Source organism: Phaenicophaeus curvirostris, chromosome 2 (genome assembly GCF_032191515.1).
Source record: "Phaenicophaeus curvirostris isolate KB17595 chromosome 2, BPBGC_Pcur_1.0, whole genome shotgun sequence".
In the NCBI taxonomy this organism is placed as follows: domain Eukaryota; kingdom Metazoa; phylum Chordata; class Aves; order Cuculiformes; family Cuculidae; genus Phaenicophaeus; species Phaenicophaeus curvirostris.
The window spans coordinates 67,449,668-67,472,838 of NC_091393.1; the positions used below are offsets into that span (position 1 = coordinate 67,449,668).

Consider the following 23,171-nt stretch of genomic DNA (forward strand, 5'->3'; position numbering starts at 1 on the left):
TCACTTACCTACTAGTCGGACAGGCTGAATGTGAGCAGCACTAAGAAGAATGCATTTGGAAAGGTGGAGTCTGTGTTATTTGTAAGCCTGTACCTTGGCCAAGGACTGGGACTGAATCCATCTTACAAGAAACTGATGGCAAAGAGGAGTTGACAGACTTGGGGAAAGCTTGCCTAGACCCTCTGTTGGCAATTAAACAGCCAGGCAGACTTTCCATTTGGTTTGGTCTCTGTGTTTTAACCTTAGTAAAATGGAGATTCTTAATTTGAAAGGCAGGTTGGTGGGGTAAATGTATATTTGTTACTGTGGTAATGAGAGTTGCATTAGAATCCTAAATGTGAGAAAGTTAAAGCAGTGCAAGTCTTGTTAGGGTGGGACCAGCAAGGCTGGCTTTGGCCTTTTTAAACTCTGACATGAAAGAGTATTGGTGTGTTGGGATTGTTCAGGCATTGTTTCCTGGCCTTCAGAGAGCTATGAAGAACAACACTGGAGAAGAGATGAGAGAGAAGTAGGTTCTGTCAGAAATGTTTAGTGAGAAGTAGTGTCTGTGGTGTTAATATTCTCTTTTGTCTGATATATTTACAGAAATAGTTTCCTTGGCTGAAAGTCTTGGTTATTGACAGCTGTGTCTTTCTACATTTTAGAGAAAATTCCAGAAAGACGACCAGATGTACGAGGAACTTGGGGAATAAATGTGTTCTGTGTATCTCTGTACAGCATGAGATAGATATGTAACTTTAGGTATCCACATAAAGGTGCTTCTCTTTATTATGATTTGCTTTGAAAGTATGTAATATTTAATTTGGGCATGTTTTTTGTCTTCAAAAATAACCAAAATTTAATGTTGTTGATGGCATAAAACACATTCAGATGACATTTCCGCCAGGGGAGATTCAGGCTGGACATCAGGAAAAAATTCTTCACAGAAAGGGTCATTGGGCACTGGAACAGGCTACCCAGGGAGGTGGTTAATTCACCTTCCCTGGAGGTGTTTAAGGCACGGGTGGATGCGGTGCTAAGGGGCATGGTTTAGTGTTTGATAGGAACGGTTGGACTCGATGATCCAGTGGGTCTCTTCCAACCTGGTTATTCTATGATTCTATGATTCTATGACTAAAATATTTCTTAGCAGAGTCAGGTTAAGAGTAAGAGAGGGGCACCCAAAGCCTTACACTAGTAATAATAACTAAAGTCTAAGCTGAGCGTTTCTTTTCATGTTTGTGCCAGCGTATGTGAGCCTCCCCCAATCCTCTCAAACTGCAGTTCTTTCATGTTCTGTTCATAAATAGTCTGTGAGCTTTTTTGATCCCTATTTCCTTTTGTCTCTATTAAAAACCCATTCCTCTCTAACCTTTAGAAAACACCTACCATCTCGTGGTGAGAGGTGATACTACAGCCGTCTCCTTTCTCCCTTGAAAACGCAGCAGTGCTGAGAGCAAGCGAGCCCATCGATAGCTGCAGGCACCCAACAGGTAGATACAGGGGCAACTGCAGTGAGGATGGTGGTGTAGCTAAGGCGTGGAAGTGTAGTCCTGAGGACCTTGGGTTTGGTCGCAGTCTCAGGTTTGGAGAACATCATGCAGTTTGTTTTGCACAAATGTTTGATGTTTCTTGGCTTTTATCTCCCTAGATAGGTAGGGTCTGAGATACTATGTTTGTAGTATGCTTGTAGACCACGGCACAATCATCTTATGTGTTGGTAGACAGGGCTGGCAATGGCAGAGGTTTGCTCTAGTGTCTGTTGCAGTGCAAGTGAAGAAGTATCCTGACTACTTTCAGAATCCTAGGGCATTGTGTCACCGATTTAAAAAAGAAAGTGTATGTCTTAAGGTTTATATGGCCTATAATGGCTTTTCAAAAGGACCAGTGACTTCTCTGTAACTCATTTGTCCTTTAGCTGTCATATCTAATCTTTGTCTTGTTTGCTCTTACGGTTCCCTGCAACATTTTGCTTTTAAAATGAGGGATTGCATCAAAAAAATAGACTAATTACTAGTTTCTGAAATAGCAGTAGTATTTTAAACTTTTGAGTGGGTAAGCCTATAAAAGAGTTTGATGTTTCTTGGTTTTTAATCTCCCTAGATCGGTAGGGTCTGAGGTACTATGTGTAGACCATGGCACAATCAACTTTTGAGTTGGTAGACAGGGCTGCTGCCCTGAGAGGTACAGGTTACAGGCTGGGAAGCAAGGACAGGGAGTCTGCTTACAAAGTCTCCTTTGCTGGAGGTAAGGTGGCATGTAATGCTGTACTCCTCTGACAAGTGGGAGGAGGTGGAGAGCAGGAGCAGATACCAAAGAGCAGCAGAGAACTAAGGCAGCTGTCAGAGCCAGAGCACTGTTGGAGTGCTCTGGACAGAGCAGCATGTAGTGCTGCAGGGTCTGGTGCAGTTTGGATGCAGCCCTGCTGCCCAGCAGGGAAGACACCAGCCTCTGGTTTGCAGATGTGCTGGTGTAAGAGGAGGCATTTACTGCAGGAAGAAAGCAGCAAAGATAGCATCTCCTTTACCAAGAAATGACAGGAGGGCTCAAAATAGTCAGTGCTTGTACTCTTCTTTTCTATCCAGTTGAGCACTGTTCGTTAAGCCATCCAAGCAAACCTGTGAGAAGGGCTTAAAACAAGGGCCAGGCCATCAGTTTTCCTGGATTTCTGAGTGGGCTTTAACCATTATTAGCACAGCCTGTATTACTGTCAGAAGGTTACACCAAAGCGTGCTACAATTATACAGGTGGTTGTAACAAACTCTGTCATATCCGGCTTTGCTGACAAGAGATTCGGGGAACACATTATTTACCTAAACCATAAATTCCTTGTCACTCTTCGACTCAATCACATGGATCCAAGAGATCTGTGTAAAATCATAGAATCATAGAATCACTAGGTTGGATCCCACTGGATCATCGATTCCAACCATTCCTATCAAACACTAAACCATACCCCTTAGCACCTCATCCACCCGTGCCTTAAAACACCTCCAGGGAAGGTGAATCAACCACCTCTGTGGGCAGCCTGTTCCAGTGCCCAATGACCCTTTCTGTGAAGAATTTTTTCCTAATGTCCAGCCACAAGCAGTAGCAACTTAGTAAAACTTGATTTTCTGTGGTTCTTCTACAAAGACTTCCACTTACTGCTTCTCCTTCCAGCATCTCTTTCATTCCAGCTTTTAGCATCTTTTTTTTTTTTTTGTCCCAAACTTTCAAACCTGCTGTGAGTTTCCTTTCTAGTGTCGAGGAGGAAGGGCATCTCATGTACTTCTGTCAGATGGGCCTTTAGTGCTGGTAAATCCAAGCCCACAGGCCCTGTGCTGCAGCTGTGGGACAGTGTCCTGTGGCAGCGCTTGGCAGGTACCCTGCAGTTTTCCCAGACAGCTCCTGGGCAAGGTTTGCATTATAACAATGCTTTGATTGTTTAAGTTTTAAGATAGCTATTTTGCTTACAGAAGGATATTTTGTTCTTGATAATCATAGAATCATAGAATCACTAGGTTGGGAAGGACCCACTGGATCATCGATTCCAACCATTCCTATCAAACACTAAACCATGCCCTTTAGCACCTCATCCACCTGTGCCTTAAACACCTCCAGGGAAGGTGAATCAACCACCTCCCTGGGCAGCCTGTTCCAGTGCCCAATGACCCTTTCTGTGAAGAATTTTTTCCTAATGTCCAGCCTGAGCCGCCCCTGGTGGAGCTTGAGGCCATTCCCTCTTGTCCTGTCCCCTGTCACTTGGGAGAAGAGGCCAGCACCCTCCTCTCCACAACCTCCTTTCAGGTAGTTGTAGAGAGCAATGAGGTCTCCCCTCAGCCTCCTCTTCTCCAGGCTAAACAACCCCAGTTCCCTCAGCTTCTCCTCGTAAGACTTGTTCTCCAGCCCCTTCACCAGCTTCGTTGCTCTTCTCTGGACTCGCTCCAGAGCCTCAACATCCTTCTTGTGGTGAGGGGCCCAGAACTGAACACAGGATTCGAGGAGCGGTCTCACCAGTGCCGAGTACAGAGGGAGAATAACCTCCCTGGACCTGCTGGTCACGCCGTTTCTGATACAAGCCAAGATGCCATTGGCCTTCTTGGCCACCTGGGCACACTGCTGGCTCATGTTCAGTCGGCTGTCAACCAACACCCCCAGGTCCTTCTCCTCCAGGCAGCTCTCCCGCCAGACTTTTCCTAGTCTGTTATATTTGGCCTTGTTAAACCTCATGCCATTGGTCTCAGCCCAGCGGTCCAGCCTGTTCAGATCCCTTTGCAGAGCCTCCCTACCCTCCAGCAGATCAACACTTCCACCCAGCTTAGTGTCGTCTGCAAACTTTCTAAGGGTGCACTCGATGCCTTCATCCAGGTCATTGATAAAGACATTGAACAGGGCTGGACCCAGCACTGAGCGCTGGGGAACCCCACTTGTCACTGGCCTCCAGCTGGGGTTAATTCCATTTCCCACCACTCTCAGGGCCCGGCCATCTAAACAGTTTTCCACCCAGGAGAGTGTGCGCCTGCCCAGGCCAGAGGCTGACAGTTTCTCAAGCAGAATGCTGTGAGAAACTGTGTCAAAGGCTTTACTGAAGTCCAGGAAGACCACATCCACAGCCTTTCCCTCAGCCAGTAGGTGAGTCACTTTGTCATAACAAACATTTGTTGCCAGTGCCTGGCCAATTAAGCTAGATAATAAGGACTAGTGCAATGATAAGAGAGAGAAAAATTTGTTAGGAACAGGGTAAGAGGAAGAAGAATCAGCTTGTCCTGTGCCCTGCAGTTCTCCCAGACAGCTCCCAGACAAGGCTTGGGATCAGGATGAGAAACAGTGTGGTCCCTGCACAGCCCTCCTCCCTGGGTCACCTTGAACGCACCTGCGGGGTCCGCCAACCCACCCCAGGTAACGCGGCACCCCCTGCCCCAGGAGGAGGTGGTCTGAGATACAAGAAGCAGTTGCTATTACAAAAAGGGGAATATTTTGGATTACAGCTAAAGTAGAGTTAAGTTTCCTCTATAATCGTATTTTTTGAAAGCCAGAATGTCCCTCTGAGAGGGTGTTTTCTTTCAGACGGCGTTTTTCCAGATGTTTGTTTATCCCTTGGGGACGATAACGCCTCGTGTGCAGTGTGATCTGTGCTGAACAGACGTGTCTGCCGTGAGCACCTCTGCAGCCTCTCCCTGTCTCAAAGGCAAGGTCAGGCAGGGCTGGAGCCGGCTCCAAATGAGGAAGAGATTTCACTGTTGTGAAATCAGTCCTTGAAAAGTAATACAAAATGCATGTGATTTCTGGGAAAAAGGAGGAGCCGGGGCTGGAGCTAAGGAGGAGCCACGGCTGGAGATAAAGAGGAGCCACGGCTGGAGCTAAGGAGGAGCCAGGACTGGAGCTAAGGAGGAGCCAGGACTGGAGCTAAGGAGGAGCCAGGACTGGAGCTAAGGAGGAGCCAAGGCTGGAGCTAAAGAGGAGGAAGGGCTGGAGCTAAAGAGGAGGAAGGACTGGAGCTAAGGTGGAGCCGGGGAGGAGCTAAGCCAGAGCTGCGGCTGGAGTCAAGGCTGGAGGAACCGAGGTTTCCTGGTGGGATCTGTCCTGCGCGTTGTTGATGTTTTAGCCTGGAGAAAAGGCGGCCGAGAGGAGATCTTATTGCTCTTTATAGAACTGCCTGAAAGGGAGTTGTAGCAAGGTGGGTTCTCTCTTCCCGTGAAACAAGGGACGGAAATGGCCTCTGGTTGCACCGGGGGAGGTTTAGACCGGGTATTGGGAATTATTTCTCCGCTTGAAAGGGTTATCAGGCACTGGCACAGGCTGCCCAGGGAAGTGGTTGAGTCACCATACCTGGAGGCATTTAAAAGTTAGGGAGATGGGGTGCTGAGTGGTATGGTTTAGCAGTGGATTCAGTGATCTCAAAGGTCTTTTCCAGCCAAACGATCTTTGATTCTTTCTGTTTTCCTGCTGTTTTTTTTTTTCTTTGATTGAACATTTTTTCAGCTCTCTTGTGTTATGCGTGATAACAGAAAATTGTATGTACCCTGAAAGTACAGTCAGGAAGCCTTAATTTAAAGTGCTGCAGGCTTGAGATTTGGAGTACTGTGTCCAGGGCAGCCTGGCAGTTCCATGCCCATCTCCTGTGTTGTCAAACGGGGCCTGAATGCAGCTTTCCCTCCTTTATTGTGCCCTTTTCAATAAAGAACCCAATAACCAAACAAAAGAACATTTGCCCTAGTGCCAGCTGATCTGCTGAAACTGATGGTCCTTTTTGCAGGATCCCCTTTCAGCAGGATCTGGATTGCTGCTTCACACCCAGGGAAGTTCAGTTAGCACTTGGCTGCTGGGTATTAGGTTATAGGTCTGGCTTTCATTTTTTCGGGTCTGCTGTTAGACTTTCTGATGCTAAAGACAGAATTATTGTTTGCTTTGGTCTTGATTTCCTGCTTTCTAAAATGAAAACTATTAGATTTGCTTACCTTTGCACATTCCTGTTGTGGTATGAGAAGATCAAAGGGGCAAAACAGTTCTGTAGGGTATGTTCTCTGAAGTGTGTTCTCGAGACTGGTCCTAGGTAGGAGAATTAATACCCTTCTGGCCCAAATCTCCCACAAGATAAGCCAGATGTTGCAATGGAGCTCTATTGTTGAATTGTTGTAGAAGATTAACCCCAGGCCCTGTCGAATATGTCACAGACTTTGTGTTTTTAGTTTGGTGGTGGAGTTCTTTTCAGTTTTTGGTTTTGTTTTTTTTTTTTCTTTTCTGTTTTGCTAGCAGTTGTCACACAGTAGTGATGCTAGAACCCTCATCTTTAACTTTTTCCTTGTCTGCCTGTCATCACCTCACAGTTTGCATGGAAGGTAGCACTTTGCTACCTTAAGTTGTTTCTCCAGAATATGCAAGAAGTAATTACTCAGGAATTTCAATTGGGTCCTGAATTTTTGGTCACTTAGTAAGGAAGTTACAGTGTAGCTGGATATACTTGCAAGCTATTTTTTCATTTGTTATTAAGGGTGTGTATTTAATGCAAGTGTTACAAATTCTTGTAGTTATTTCTGGAGTTCAGGGATTTTGTGTGTTGGAGAAAGAAACATGAACCACCCTTTGCTTCCCTGCAGTGTCTTTGCCAAGTGTCTCTTAACTTTACCTAAGATAAAACTGGAAGAAGCAAGTTCAGCCCCTAGGGCTTGCCTGCCTTGGAAAATCTAGGGGTAGCACAGAAAGTGTGGCTAAACCGAAACAGGAATGGGCATTTGTCTTGGAGAAACTGCTTTTGTACTGTGTGTCCTTTTCCTGTGTGTGCACAGGGATCAGCTGCAACTGGGGAGCTCTCAGGGCCCAGCTGAGGGGCCCCGAGTTATCAGCGTTCCCCTGTACAATGATGATTTTGATGTGGGAGTCTGTCTCAGGAAGCTGCTGCTGCCATTGTGTGCTTGTGTGCGTTGTCCCTTCTTAGAGTGGCACCTTATTTCTTTAAGCAAACCTTTAGTTTTCGTATTTCAAAACTCTAGGGAACTTCTTGGTAAGGCGAGTTGTTTGCATCATTTCTGGTGCTGTTAAAAGTTACCCTTTGAGGATTTCACTTCACGTAGTGTCCCTTTGTTTCTTTCTGATTGAAAGTTTTGTTTTTTCGAAGGGATCCCTGCTTTGGTGCTGCCAGACCAGGGAGATCTTTAAATACACTCCAGCAGAGGTCACGCAGAACTGTCAAAGTTAGACTGGAGGAGGGAAGAAGATGTCCTTGAATGGACCGCAGAAGACAATTAATAACCCGGTAACTCCTCTGTCATTTAACACCTTCTTTCTGGGGAAATGGGACTTTGCTGTTTTATGTCTATAGTTAGTGCTTGTGCTATTTTCCATGGCGAGGGGCATTAGTGAGAACTCTTGACATTGCTCACCGAGTTGAGTGTCACCTTGTCACAGGTGACACTAGGAGCAGACAGTGTTTAGAAATTATGCTGTAAGCAAATGGATGTTTAATGCACAGGACTTCCAAAAGAGGATGGATGTTCTGTCAGCCTTGAAGTGTAATTCTTTTTCATACGAAGCTTATATGCATATCTGGCATTTTTTCGGAAGGCACTGGATTGAAAGTGTTTTCACTCCAAATTCCCTGTAACTACAGGTGATGTTGGCAGCCCTTGTGAAATGCTATGTTGTGGGTTTTTGTTTGTGGTGTTTGTAGCTTTAGTCCGAACAATTAAATCTGGAATTTTTTTCAGTAGTTGATAGGCTACCTTACAATAAATCCTGTTTTTTAGGGGAAGACCTGAGATGAATCAGCAGTTGCAGAAAGTGGATTTAATTGAGTGTTGTTTGCGGAGCATAGAGTCTGGAGACTTTTTCTCTAAAAAGCTTTAGTATTCTCATGGTCTGGGACAGTAGCCTGACATTGGCATGTGGCTAAAGGGGTGGGCTGGAGCTGTGTTTTTTGTTATATCTTTGAAGAGGTAGTTCCTTTGAGCCTGCAGGAAATAGTATTTTTGCTAGAGCTCTTTAAAATATTCAAGTCTATAGATTATCTATGTGATGTATAGGGTAGCATGGATCTGCACAGGGCTTCCTTATCTGTTGCATCTTTGCACTGATAGACACCTGAGCCCTCAGTGGATCTGGTTGTTCAGTTCCGCTATATATTCACTGCTTGTGAATCGAATAGAGCTGGGGATGATGCGGGATTAGTTTCCACCTTCTTCACAAGAACCCAGCTGGGAGTTGAGGGAAGGGTTTGTGGAGGTTAACTCAAAGGTGGAAGTGCTGAGCTGCAAAAGGCAAAGGAGGATGAATGTTGGTAGAGGTGATTTTTGGTGGGAGAGGAGGATTAAGAAATGCTTTGGACATATAATCTGTGTATGGGAGAGAATAAGAGTTCAGCAAAACTGAGTGGCTGTGAGTGGACTAAGGAGTATGATGGGTTATAAGAGCAGGCTGGAGAATATAAATGGGTAAACTCAGGTTTAAGAGTGAGTATTTGGGATTGGAATATGGAAGCAGATTTGGGAAAGATTGTGCTGCTGACCTCAGGACAGCCTCCAGACAAGGACATGAGTAACCTGTTCTATCCGACCTTGCTTTCATCAAGGCACTGGGCTAGAGACGTCAAAGATGTCTTCCAGCCTCAGCCCTTCTGTGGTTTTTATCATCTGTGAGATACCACAAGATGTACTTGGTAGGGATGGAGGAGGGCAAGATAGGAAAATCACACTGTTTCAGTGAGTTGTTCCATGAGCAGCAGAACTTGAGAGCTTTGTTACAAGTTTGAGATGTATTTCTTCACTATTGTACTGTTCTTAATCATTCAGGAAACCCCACTTTCCTCTTTATGCCCTTTACTCCACCCATCTGGAAAGAGATGTTGTCATGCCCCATGTGATGGGATGGCTGTCTACTACCCAGCAAGCTGCATGAAAACTGTGTTATCGCAGTCCTTTCCTCTCCAAAACCATAACCTGACTTCTTGTTTTATGAAACGGGGAGATCTTATAAAGACCTTGATCTTTGAGACCCCTCAAACTCAGTTGACATTGATCAACGAGAGCTGGGATGCTGGTAGATGATGTGATGTCACAGGCATTACTCTTAGTAAATGAGGAAAAATTCGTAGAATAACATCTTGAGACATAAGAAAATTACAGGTACATTCTGTGATAATAAAGCCCCGTTAAGTCTGTAGTATTGCACCCAGGAAATGCTCCATTATGGCCCTGCAGATTCCATGCCTAAGCTTCTGAAGAGTTGAAGGGCCAGCCTTCTTTTCTCATAAATAAATGTATCATTTTCAATGTAAAGAAGTATTTTTTTGCCACAGCTTCTCTTCCAGGGATAAATAACTTTGATCCACTAGAGTGGTTAGGTCCCAGCATCCCAGGCCCGTGTCTTTGTTTCTCTGGTTCCTCTTTGGAGGCTGAAGCAGTAATTTATTACTCTACTGCATTATGTGGAACTACTATCCCTCAGGAGCAGTGTATTAAAACTAAAATAATCATGATTTTTTTTTGTTTTTATTATTTCTATTCAAAGAAAAATAATAATGAGCCTCTTGTGTTTAGCTTGTATATTAAGGGAGCAAGCTACTAGCAGTAAGTAAAAGGATTTCAGTGTATTTTTTTTTTTCACTTTTAGCAGTGGTCCTTCTCTACTGCACCTGATTAAGGCAATAAAAATACATGAGGCTTAAAACAACCTGACCATTTATGAGCTTACACTTGAGAAGCACGTTCTTTAAGTCTGTTTTGCCTGATGTAGAAGATGACTGCTAATTATGTGTTGTGCAATGTGTGGGTAGCTGAGAAGGGAAGTGGGGAGAGGGCAGAAAAGGATGTGTTTCTGCTGGCAGAGATTATCGACACTCTGGATTTAGATGTTTTTTGCTGTTATTCCCCCTTCCTTCCTCACAAATCCACAAGAAGAGTCAGCAAACATCTCAGTTTTATATCTTCTTGTTTTACATGATGGGATACATATATAGATAAAAAATAAAAAGCTCAGGTTGTCCTTTCATGGCCCAATATCCCATTCAAGGGTAGTATTACCAGTCTGCTCATTGTTGTTAAAATACTGGAACTCTTGTTTCCAACTGAGGTTTAATTTCAAAGATGTCCTAAAATATTTTACATTGTTCCATAGATCAGGGATTTTTTCCAGGGGGAAGGGAGGGTGATGGAGAATGCAATAAAACCCACAAAGAAAAAAAAAATACAAAAAAGAACCTGACAACAACCTTAGCAGAATTTTTTGTCTGTTAACCTGAGCAAAGGCGACATTTACCTCCTTTCTCAATCTGAAGCACGTGGGATGAGATGCAGACTGATCGCTTGGCTTTCAGGTCAGCCTCCTGTGAACTGCCACGGTTTTCTGTTGAGGTGCTTCCCTTCCCTCCCTGAAATGCTGGGTGCACCAGCTAATGGTCAAGGTAGGGCTGCTGTCAGTGTGCCAGAGCCTTTGCCAGGGCGTTGTGCTGGCTGTCTGGGGCTTTTATTTTAACTGATATGTTCCCTTATATGGTTTAACAGCTCCTACCATGTTGCCATTTCAATTTAGCAAAGTGTGCATGTGTTGCCTTATCCAGCTATTGATATGGAATTAACAATAAGCAGGTGTTGAGCCAGACTGCAAACTGTAGATGCCACAGGGACTGGGACCCCTGAACAGAGCTGTTCCAGTGCACCTCGCGGTTGTTGGCTCATCAGGATAAGGGGATATTTTTTGTTTGTCATATAGTTTTTACTGAGAAGACACTCTGTGACATTGTCTTTTCTTTTCCCATCACTCCTTTCCAAAGTGGAGTAAGAACAAGCAAAAAGGCAGCTGCTGTGATTTGGGGTCGGAAGTAGGAAGGTGCCTCCTGGTACCATCAAAGGGCCAGTAATTGTGAGCCCATGGCAGTGACTTAGTTTGAAGTGCATCCTCCTGATACTCTATTAAAAGTGAGGGCAGTAAACTATTACCACTGTTCATTTGAGAGCTAGGAATGGAGGCTGGCAATTCTAATTTTATCTGAGAAGCTTTGTTTTCATAGGTGGTAATCTGCTGGGGTTTTCCTTCCCATTGTGATGTGCATCTAATGATTTTCTACTATTCATTTGAAATTAAATGCTAGTTGTGTTTCTTTTCATGTGCTCGAGCAATACATAATTAAATTCTAGAATGTGATTTTTAAAACTATTGTGGGTTTGGGTTTTTTTTGCCTCCATCCCAAAATATTATTTGAATCTTTTTTTCCTTATTTTTTTTCCCCCTCTTCTAGATAATTCCGTATGTTGGGACAATACTTGGTGGCCTTGCTCCTGGAGAGCTGGTTGTGATACATGGGACTGTTCCTGAGGATGCCGACAGGTAGTGGCTATGGTGTCACTTTTTTGCGGTGTCACCTTGTGAGCGAGAATGTAACGGCTGAAGTGTTACCAGGGGTTGTACTTCTGCTGGCACACAAAGGCTTGATCTAAATCCTTGTAACAGGGTCAGAGTGACTACAGGCTTGAGCAGTTAATGAAAGCTTTGTGATGAGAAGTGGAGGATGAACTGGTTTTTTGCTTTCTACTGATCCTCTCTTCTCTCTTTTGCCTCTTTTGGCATTTTTTTCCCTTGTTGTAGCACTTTGTTGTCTGCCTCTTCTGAGGCTACACAATAAAACACAAGCGTATTGAACTTCCAGGTGATTTCTTGACAGGTGGGCTGAGTGTTGTTTGTCTTATTTTTGTGACTAGGTTCCAGGTGGATTTCCAGTGTGGCAGCAGCATAAAGCCTCGAGCTGATGTGGCTTTTCATTTCAACCCCCGCTTCAAAAGGTCTGGCTGCATTGTTTGCAACACACTGGAGCAAGAAAAATGGGGCTGGGAGGAGATCACTTACGAGATGCCCTTTCAAAAAGGGAAGTCGTTTGAAATTGTCATCATGATTTTAAAGGATAAATTCCAGGTGAGTCTGGGTGGATTCTTGATCTGTAGCCAGCTGTCAGGGCAATAAGAAAAAGGTATTTTGCATACCTAGAGTAAGTAGTTGGATGTCTTGGTTTGTCTGTTACCTAGGGGTAGTCTAACTACAGAAAAGTTGAGAAGCTCTGCTTTAAAGGGATGCTAAATAAAACAGACCTTTAATTTAATATTGTTTCCTTCTAAGTTGGAGGAATAGGCAGGGGTCTTACTGCTAATGGCTACTTCACGCTTTCCTTCCTGTGTGCAAAGGGATAAACTTGTCTTGTGGCTGGTGCAGGACAGTCCTCTTGGAGCTAATATGTGAGATGTATTTCTCTTGCTCTGTTAGAGTGTGGTAATGGTTTCTGTTAGACTGATGATACTATGCTGGTAAATGTTTAGGTGATAGAAACAAAAGGTGTGAAATGGAAATTTTAGCATAGGCAAATAAATCTCCTTCATAGCAGTGGAAAAAGAGACATGAATGATGGTTTAGCTGAACGTAGTTGCTTTGAAATTTCCTGGACACTCCTGAGTTCTGTACCAAACTGGTATAAAACTGATAAGTGTACAATTTGATACATGGCTGATGAAATGCATGTTTAATACAATTTTCCTGGTTTGTTTCCTGTCTCTCTAGGTTGCTGTAAACAAGAAGCACGTACTACTATACAAATACAGAATTAACCTTGGAAGAATTGATACGCTTGGAATATATGGCAAAGTGCAGATTAGAACTATAGAATTTGTTTCTAAAGTAAGTTTAGATTTTGTTTCTAATGTGAGTTATGTAGACAGCTGACTTGCTCAATTTCTTTTCTTTGTCTTGCTGAACTACAGAGTAGGATTTATGGTGGAAAGGAGGGAAAGAAATGCAGATTTTCTTTCCCCTGCATTTCAACATGTTAGTATCATGTGATGATCTCTGTCTTTCCGTTTTATTCTTGAGGTTAGGGGCAAAAGGGTGACAAAGTTCACAGCTTATGAAGTTAAGGGAACAGGCGGTATAAGAACTGACGACACCAGATCTAGGAATGGATCAGACTTTTGAACTATTACAGGAGCACCAATTTGAACTCTCCATTTTCAGGGCTTGGAAATGACAAGTTCAGTCGTGGGCGTAAATTGCTGTTTGGCTTCCAAATGTCACGTTTGTCCACAGCTGGAACTGCTTGTGCACATAGCCCTGTTTTTCCTGGTAAAATGACTGCATTGTTGAATTCTCAAAGACTTGGTGGCTTGATTTGCACTTGGACTAAACTGTAATGAACATAAACTGAAAGCAGGGCTGTGCTTCCTCTCAGCTGCCCTCTCTGCTTGATAAAGTTAACTAACAGTGAGAAGCTGAAGAACATTTTCGCCTGTGCAGCAGGGGAGATTATTCTGCTCTGGAAGGGTGAGCCTTTCAGAGCAGAAACAGAAAGTGGTAAATTACAGGGAGATACAGAAGGTGTGAATGCCTTTTCCCTTTCTTCCTGCCACTCACTAAGGCAGCCTGCGTAATCCTGTGTAAGATGTCTGGGTCTCTTCTGCCCCATCCTCATGACAGTGTGGGCAAGCCTTGCATCTCTTGTTGCCAGATATCAGGTCTAACTTGGGTCAGCAGGTGAATAAATCTGTTAATAGAAGGTGGAAATTTGGACCTGAATGAAGCAGGGTTAAAGTTTTAAAGATCTGTGCGGTCACTCATTGTTTGTAAAGCCCACGTACAGACTTTTATGGACCCAATCCCTTGGCTCGGGTCTTGTTGTGAGAATTCTGTTACTTCAGAGTAGTGTGAGTGCTGGTCTTGGAGGCCTGACCCTGAGGAGAGCCTGGGGGCTAACAGGTGCTGTAGGTTGATTTTTTCCCCAAGCAAAACCCAGAAGGATATTGCTTGATACTGTGGTTGCTGATGCTGTATCCTTTGGGATGAAAGTATTGGAGAAGGGCAGTTATTTCCTTTTTGTCTTTGCTTCTAGTATACTCTTCTGAGGAGGAAGGTGGAGGCTTGTATTGTAATAAACAAGCTGCAGGGCTTGCTGGAACTGTATCTCTGCATGGCCATGTTGCTCATCCATCCTTCCCATGGGAAGGGACAGGGATGCAGGGGCTGCTTAGAATCCCAGTGGCCCCTGCCTGGACCTGCCCTGCTGGTATTCCTGCCCCAGTGAGGAAGGCTCAGTGGGTGCCCTTAGATGCTAAGGGGGTTAACAGTGCTCTGATTAAGCGTCAGAGTGTAATGAAGTGGTCTTAGAAATCTCAATTTGGCTTCAGCAATTGATCTTCAGGACTTTTCCTTGGTCTGTAGGGATGCGGCTGTCTTTTTCTTGACCATAGCCCTAGGTTTCCATGTTAACAGTTCACCCTCCAGAGCAGCACAGATCCTTATGTGGTTTTAAGCCAACCTTATGTCCAAGTTGTTTGATGTTAGCAGTGACATCTAAATATCTCTCTTTCTGCAGCCTATACAAGGCTCTCAGCCATTATCTCTAGGAGTAACCAAGGAAAACGCAGAAAATGTACGTATGTTTGTAAAAGGTTGAATGACTCCCGTGTTGTCTGATAAGCTGGTTGATGTTGCTTGTTTTCTCTTGTAGGGGGATATGCCGGATGGTTCACAATTTGTAAGTATCTTATGTAGATTTGTGGCAAATGTGAAGAGTAAAAAAATAAAACCCAAAATAAAACCACCTCAGTTCATGAAAAACCATGCACAGAACAGGGGAATTGACAATCTCCTGGGAGACGATCCTCAGAGAGGGATTGTAGAGAGAAACCCTCTTTGCTCCTGCTAAGTGCAATTGAGGCTGTTTGTTAAACCATTCAGGATACCCAAAAGATAAACACAGCATCCACAGGCATAGGGAGAGAAATAAAAAGTGAGGTACCTGAAGTTTTAAAGGACCAAATCACATTAAAAAATTCATCAAATAAGCATTCTTGGTTTTCTCTGCCTTAGAGAATACCTGCATAACAATTGTGTTCTGCTGTCATGTTACCCCAAAAGGCCTGATGTTAATACGCATGTCTTAATGTATTGGGCTACATCTTCCCCTTGCTGGCAGATCCATGCTTACCCTGAACACATTTCAGGTGGCTGGATGCAAGCATCACACCTTCGGGTTGGAGCTGGCATGCAGTTAGCCTGAAGCATCAAGAGAGTAAGTGCTCACATTTTTGCAGCAGCTGTACAGGTGGACAGTGTCCAGACCAAACTCAGACTGAAAAGGGATTGGAAGCCAGGAACATGTATAACCAGGATTTGTGATGGCTTCAGTGGTACTGTAAAGGAAAACCCCAGCATGTTGTTATGTTCATCTCAGGGTGACTTTTCCATTGTAGTATTGATATCCCAGCTTAAGTTGGTAGGAATAGCTTTAGCTGTTGAGATAGGCAATTGTAGGCCAGATTTCTTCTGGCTACAGTAAAGCTCAGCTTATGTATTGAAAGAAGTAAGTCAGAGTGAAAATTTTTACTGTTGGTGTACTTACAGGGAGTCCCGTACACTGGGAAACTTGATGCTCCACTTCATCCAGGAGCCACAATTGCCATTAGAGGTGAAGTGAATAATAATGCAAAGAGGTGAGTGTTCCTGATTTTTTCTGCTATTTAACTGAGCTACTCTTGAGAATGGGTAGGCATTTCCACCAGGCTTTACCTCACTGTGTCCTCACTCACTTGCAACTTTGTACCTGGAATCATCTGAAACTACAGTGCAGTTTTCTCATGACCCCACAGGATAATACGTCAGAGACTGAAAGAGCAGCTCCATTGTAAAAAGTGAAGATAAAACCTTACTGTCTTCCCTACCAGATGTGCATTGTTCACAAGATTCTGTCTGTTCAAGGTTCTCATTGCACAAGGGATTTGAGCAGGCGTGTTGTACAAATACAGCTTGTATTCTGAAGAGATCCAAGAGTAAGGGAACTGGCCGAAGTAAATGGAAATTAAGTGAGCTAAATGAGTTGCTGGTGTGCTCAAATGCTGCATGTTACAACGTTTCTCTGAATACTTCAGCATACTGTTTGCTTGGAGGGTGGTGCAGAAACGTGCCTAAAAATTAAGCAATTAGTGCAAATTATGGGAAGCCTGCTTTCTATGCTGTGTGTATGCATTGAGCTCCCACCTTCTCGGAGTGTGTATTTTCTCTGCAACTGAACAGTACGTATTCATGCTGGAACCCAAGGTCTAGAAATCTCATCAACAAAGTTTGAGTGGACTTCAAATTGGACAAGATAATTAATACTTAGATATTAGCATTTGTTTTCATTCTTTTGGCTTGAACAGCTAATTAGGACATTTCAAGTGCTGAAGGTGCCGCTTCTGAGTGTGAAAAGGCTCTTGGGTGTTTGGTATAAACGTTGCAGAGTATTTATTTTTTGTGGTTGTGCTTTTAGACGTATAGATTTTTATAGTCTGTAAGTCATCTAATGCCTTTCACACAGGTGTAGATATTCCTTCTTCTCTGTGAAAAAGAGAACTTTTCAGCTTGGACATGTGGCTGTTGCTCTTTTTCACATCTGGACTAAGCAATTAGAGTCTTCTCAAAGAAGGGAAATAACCTGACAGCTGGAGCTAATTTTGCAGGAGGAATGTTTCTTAAAATCCAGTGAGGTCTTTGCCACAGGTTGAAGCATTCATTTGAATCTGGTTGTCTCTTCCCACTGATGACTTGTCTCCAGAGCTCTCCTTTAGCAACCTGGAGTTGTGGAAACATCTGAGATTGAAGAATAGGTTGCAGAGTATTTGTTCAGCCTGGGCAGAGCTACGCTGCTTAGAGAGTACCCCTTTGCATGCCTGGTGTCCCACCATCTGAAAGGTACAGAGAGAATCCTCAAAAGTTCTGTTAGAGTCTAAGCAGCTTGTTGGCAGAAAGAATATAATGTCTTCAGGTAAAATAAAGCTTCCCTCTCTCCACTGCCTGAGTGTAGAGAAAGAGATGGTGGAGCAAGTAGCGCAGTGTGTTTCTGTGAGAACGCTGCTTCCATGCTTGATAACCAGCATGACTACTGTATCATGTTGTTAAGTCCTTGGCAGAGTAATCTTTGAAAACCTATCTTCCAGCTTTGCGATAGATCTGAAATCAAATGACTTGAAAGACATTGCATTACATCTGAATCCCCGAGTGAAAAATAAGGATTTTGTAAGAAACTCCTACCTTCATGACAGCTGGGGAGAAGAAGAAAGGGAAGTTGCCAATTTCCCCTTCAGCCCCGGGATGTACTTTGAGGTAAGGTTAACTGAAACAGCATCAAATTGGATGCTGAGGCTGAAGGATGAAGGATGTTGAGGCTCTGGAACGAGTCCAGAGAAGAGCAACAAAGCTGGTGAAGGGGCTGGAGAACAGGCCTTATGAGGAGAAGCTGAGAGAGCTGGGGTTGTTTAGCCTGGAGAAGAGGAGGCTGAGGGGTGACCTCATTGCTCTCTACAACTACCTGAAAGGACGTTGTAGAGAGGAGGGTGCTGGCCTCTTCTCCCAAGTGACAGGGGACAGGACAAGAGGGAATGGCCTCAAGCTCCGCCAGGGGAGGTTTAGGCTGGACATTAGGAAAAAATTCTTTACAGAAAGGGTGATTGGGCACTGGAACAGGCTGCCCAGGGAGGTGGTTGATTCACCTTCCCTGGAGGTGTTTAAGGCACGGGTGGACGAGGTGCTGAGGGATATGGTTTAGTGTTTGATAGGAACGGTTGGACTCGATGATCCGGTGGGTCTCTTCCAACCTGGTTATTCTGTGATTCTGTGATTCTGTGAAATTGGTGACTCTGCCAAGAGGATTGGCAGTGGTGCTTAAATGCCATGTCACTGACACAGATTTAAGTGAAAGTGCCCCTCCTGCATTTCAGCATCATGAGAGTATTTAGGACTAGACGGGACCATAAGGCGCAGAGTTTAGACTTGGGTTTAACAACAGTTTTGTTTTTAAATAGTCACAAAAATTCAGCGTGTGGTCAGAATGAATGTGAATTGAATTGAGTTGGATTCAGTCCTTGTGGGTTCTTTCCAACTCGAGGTATTTTATTAATGTTTCACTTTTTGAAAGGTTTCTTTTGCATGAAACATTCTTTGTAGGACGAGCAGGGCTTGCCTAGGCCTGGGCTAGATCATCAGCTTGTGTTTCATGTCTTATCTGAGGTTAAACCTTAACTGTTTTTCTTCTTGCTTTTCAGCTGATCATCTTCTGTGATGCCCACCAGTTCAAAGTTGCTGTTAATGGTGTTCACACTCTGGAGTACAAACATCGTTTCAAACAACTTGAAAAGATTAACGTTGTGGCAATTAGAGGAGATGTTCTGTTGTTAGATGTGAGGAGCTGGTAATTCTTTTCATTCAGTACTCAAAGAATGAAACCTCTCCCAGTGACAGTGCCTCTTTGTGAAGTACAAACAGGTGCTGACTCTGCTGAGCCTGCCCCTATCTCTCTAGGCTTCTGTATCTGCCTCTCTGAGTTAGGTGAGTACCAAAGCTACTAACTGTAAGATTAAATCCTTCTCTACAGTATCCTGGAAGCTAAGTAAGTGTTTGTTCACATAAATCTCTTGTATTATGGCACCTAGCAATGTGAAATGCTGCATCACACAACACCTGCACTCAGTATGTTTAAACTAAAATACTACTTGTCATTACTTGATAGCACACATTCACCATTGTGTAGTAGAAGAGACTGTAATAAGATCCAAAGATATTATTAACCACCTCGAAGGGGACCTTGATAATTCATTTGAAATAGTAGAACTCTGAAATGCACTCTTCTGCTTCTTAGTTTATATTAACTACCGTAACCCTTTTACTGAGGCTGGGTTAAGCAAACAATTGACCTATCAGTTCTTACATAAGGCAAAGAGCAATTTGATCTTCCTTAGTCTGCTGCTGCAGTAGTAGCTTCTCTGACACTTTTGGTTATGTCACCTCCTAATTACGAGCAGGTTAAATCAAACCTACAGCACCATTTCTAGCTTATAGTTTTAAGTGGAGCAAATGAAAATGCTGTAGCTGATTCCCATTGTGTGAACTGTTGAAAGCTTGTTTGATCTGAAATAGCTCTGGAGTTCAGATTCCTCAGGGACTGAAGTAGGTATTTGTGGGTTTTTTAAAAAAAAAGTGTGAACCCAAGTACTTGTGGCAAGGGTTCAGCTGAGATGAGACTCAGATACTCATCAGTGCAATAAAGAATGAATCCTTTTTCAGCCTTGTATTAATAAAACATCAGTCTGAAATACACTGGTCCTATTCAGTTTTTGGTACAAATGCCAGTCTTAATTTTTATACTGTTTTTAGAAATAAGTTGCTACTGGCTGTCAATACCTGCCTGAGGGATGCTCGTGTTTATCTTAACAGCTGAGAAAAGAGCGAAGCAATTTCAAGAATAAGATGTACTCTAAGACTGTTTAATTTCCAGATTTAATGTATCAAAAGCATAAATAAAACCACTTGTGAACTCTGCTTTTCTCCCACTGTAGCAACGTTAGCTGTGATCCCTTTTTGGTCTCTTTTTGTCTCGTTTCCCTTATTACCTGCCTTACCCATATCTCCCAGAGGGCAGAGCCGTCCTGACTGGAGGACAGACGACCTCAACGTCGAGGAGTTATCGATCCACAGAGCAGTTAACCTGAGTTTGCCGAGGCTCCTGCTGTGCCAGTGCAGCCTTCAGGGCAGAGTTGTGCTGTAGGCAGCCCTTGGCCCCAGGCTAAACTGAGCTGGCTGATAGTAACCGAGGAGCAGGTAGCAGGTCCCACTGGGTAATGGCTATGACACCACTTGTGCGTCCCTGTCTTTATCTAAGAGTTCAGCAGGCAGTGCCCCTGTGAGCATCCTTGTTGCTTAACAGCAGACATGATTAATGGTTGTTTTTTTGAAGAAAATGCTGTTAGAGCACCACTGACCTCAATGGGGTAACATTTCTGCAGAGCCTGAATGCCTTTCTCAGTAGTAGTGTGATGAACCAGTGCCTCCTGGTTCAAAAGAGGTGGTGAATTTTTTGGTAGATTTATTAAGATGTAAGCAATTTACTTTTTATCTTCAAGAAGCTGACCAGCAGCAGTCTTTAAAGACTAAAAATCATCTTTAGCTTCTAGATGAATCCTAGTTTCTTACCATGTCCTTTTCTCTATGTTCTGTGGGTTTACCTCTTTACTTCTCAGGCCTGCAGTGCGTGGGTTCCCTCAGTCCCATGCTTAGCCAAGCCCCTCCACTGGCACATACGCTACATACCCCAAGCACAGTGGAACCAGTGTTTTTCACATGTCACTTTGTGCTTAGCTATTGGAATTTGCATATAGCTTGCTCCAGTTTCCCACCATTAAGAAAAAAGCAGCTAAAAAAGGGATAGGAGAAGTCCCCAGCCCGCTCAGAAATGATAAAACCAGATTCTTACAATATTTTATTAAAAAGATCGTAGCAGTGATAAAAATTAGTCTGGTGGCTTGCTTCTAACACTTGCATGTGTGAAGCTAACACCATTCCAACAAAATCTGAAAATGAAGGGGATGATCTTAGAAGTAGCTTTGTAGTGGTTCTCCCAAAATGACTTCCAGTTGTTGAATTGTCTTCTGACACTGCTTTTCAACTTCCTCACATTCATCTAGAAAAAGAAATACAGCACAAATTAAGTAGAACAGTGATTACAAAGCAACCCTAGGAAAGCTTCATTGCTTGTCAAGGCTAGAACTGTCCTCAACAACACTGGGTATGAAATAATGACTCAAAAAGATTTTGGCACTGACTTGGGTCCTGAGACAACTTATTTCTACTGCAACGCTGATTGATCTCGCTGATCTCTCCGACACATGCAGTTGGAGAGATCTGCACAGCCTATAACACTGAAGAAACTACGCAAATTCAACTGAACTTCAGGAGCGTGTTGGATAAAATCCATAGCAGTTTGCATCCTGTGCAGTTTAATGTACTGTGTTACCAATCTAAGACTTAAAGCAATTACAGCAATCATCCTGTCTGTCATCTTTGAAGTAAATAGCCCTTATTCTTTCTTGGTTGTAGGCCAGTTATCTGTCTTCACCAATGCCACTGCAGAACGTTACCTTCCATGAGCTCAGCTAAGAATGGAATGGATTCTGGTAGTAGGACCAGGTAGTTCTCCTTCAGTTTTTGTGCAACTTCTACTAAAGTAAGCAGAGCAGCAAATCTGACCTAAAATAAAACAATAATCTTTGTAAGGAAATATTCTAGTACAGTTCCCTGTTTTCTTCCCTGGTTTCTCCCCACTCCCCTCCTGCCCCTGTCTTCCTTTCATATAAGTGTAAACTAGCTTTCCCTATTGAAGGGAACTAGTTTCAAGCTAATTTAAATCTCAACATCTGGGTTAAGATAATGTCAAAGAAAAAACAGGTTGCAAGAAGCAGGTATGTGGCTGGAAATTATTTGATCTAACCATCTCTGTTCCAATGCCACTTTGTTCCACTGTATCGGAACAACTTGGCTCAGTAAAGTAAAAACCCAAGTACACCCCCTGAATACATATAACCCACCAAACAGGAGTCTTGACAAAACTATGTCATGAACAGGTCTGAAGGCTGATAAATAACTGTTTTCCAGTTCCCGCTCTGAAGTGCCCCTTTCTTCATACACAAACAGGTTACTCTTATTCCAACAGCTACCAAATCTTCTAAAACCCCAAGACCACACAGTACAGAGCACATCCAGACAAGCAATATTTACTGCTTACAGTAACAGTAGATGTTGTATACATCTCTCTAGAATTTGGAAGTAGCATAGTACAGTATCAGCATTTTAATTTAGACCAATATTTTAGCAATGACTTGGCTAATCCACTTGTATTTTTTCAGGCCCTCTTCCCATTTTCTAACACAACTACAAAAACTAGTTCAAATTCTGGTAGCTTCCAACCTTAGCAGAGCTGTGCCTCATTTTCAGCAGGATTTGGTAGTTGAGTGGTTTCCATAGAGAATCATCTGCCATTGCCACTGAAAACTGAGCTATGCAGGGAATCAGGTGTGCTGTCACTCTTTCTTGGAACGTCTCATCTCCTCCGAGCATATTTTCTAGCTGTGGAAGCAAAAACATTGTCAAACAGATCCAGGCTCAGATAAACCTAGGCTAAAGCACTTGTTCTAGCTTTGCCTTTCAGGTATTCATGTTATGTCAAAGAACAAAGTGCAGTGGTCTGCAAGAGCTCAACCTCATGCATAAACCTTACGGAATGAAGATGTTTAGAAAGAGGATAAAAAAAAAATAGTCATTCAGAGCCTAAGGCAAAGGACTTAATACTGTCTGTAGCCCAAAGAATCAATTCCTCCCTTTTTGTTGCGGGAGAGGACTGATAAGTTAAAAAAAAAAAAACAAACCAGAAATCTTTCAGGTGGGGGACTAAAAACAACCCCAACAGCTATGAACTGTTTTCTTGTGTTTGTCAATACCTGATCGACCAGAGGCATCATCAAGGTTTCTGCTCTTTCCTTACTCAGGAACTTTTGGGTGTCAAATAGGAAAAGCTTGTACAGACAGTCCAGGGTGAACTGCAAGAGCAGACAGCTCTTTTCTGTGGTATTCTCAGAGTCAAAGAAAGCTTCATCTACGTTTCAGTCAAAAAGAAGAAAGAAAAGAAAAATCATCAGAAAAAGAAAATACAAAACTTCCCCACAAGACAAATCACTGTTAAGTTTGAGAATATAGTTAAAGGATGGGCTATGTGGCAATTAGGCACTCAGAACAATAAAATGGATGCAATATGTTATCTGTTTTGTAGCCAATTGTCATGACTGAGCCTAGATAGTCCAGAGGTAGATAGACCAGGGTACAGACCAGGGTCTCCCTGTAAAATTTATGGATTCAGTACCCACCGGGCTAAATGAAGGCAA

The 23,171-nt window shown here is 43.3% G+C and overlaps 2 protein-coding genes across 5 annotated transcripts in view; one reads left to right on the forward strand and one right to left on the reverse strand.

Annotated features, from left to right (window-relative positions):
- The window catches only part of LGALS8 (galectin 8), a 36,592-nt gene extending 16,807 nt beyond the window's left edge, over positions 1-19,785 (forward strand). Inside the window, exons 1-10 of one of the 3 annotated variants that reach the window (XM_069852387.1) lie at positions 5,560-5,638; positions 7,577-7,714; positions 11,690-11,778; positions 12,150-12,360; positions 12,997-13,113; positions 14,801-14,857; positions 14,936-14,962; positions 15,832-15,920; positions 17,403-17,568; positions 18,507-19,785. In XM_069852387.1, the coding sequence (XP_069708488.1) occupies positions 7,676-7,714; positions 11,690-11,778; positions 12,150-12,360; positions 12,997-13,113; positions 14,801-14,857; positions 14,936-14,962; positions 15,832-15,920; positions 17,403-17,568; positions 18,507-18,656 (945 nt within the window). In that variant the 5' untranslated portion in view covers positions 5,560-5,638; positions 7,577-7,675 and the 3' untranslated portion in view covers positions 18,657-19,785. Of the gene's footprint in view, positions 1-5,559; positions 5,639-7,576; positions 7,715-11,689; positions 11,779-12,149; positions 12,361-12,996; positions 13,114-14,800; positions 14,858-14,935; positions 14,963-15,831; positions 15,921-17,402; positions 17,569-18,506 lie in introns of those variants that run through there. The other 2 variants (XM_069852388.1, XM_069852390.1) reach the window with 2 other exon arrangements.
- A 918-nt stretch (positions 19,786-20,703) lies between these two features.
- HEATR1 (HEAT repeat containing 1) overlaps positions 20,704-23,171 on the reverse strand; it is a 39,381-nt gene continuing 36,913 nt past the window's right edge. The window contains exons 42-45 of one of the 2 annotated variants that reach the window (XM_069852353.1): positions 22,731-22,885; positions 22,201-22,359; positions 21,375-21,483; positions 20,704-20,917 (exon numbers count right to left, since the gene is read on the reverse strand). In XM_069852353.1, coding sequence (XP_069708454.1) covers positions 20,829-20,917; positions 21,375-21,483; positions 22,201-22,359; positions 22,731-22,885 — 512 coding nt within the window. In that variant the 3' untranslated portion in view covers positions 20,704-20,828. The remainder of the gene's footprint in view (positions 20,918-21,374; positions 21,484-22,200; positions 22,360-22,730; positions 22,886-23,171) is intronic. The other variant, XM_069852354.1, reaches the window with a different exon arrangement.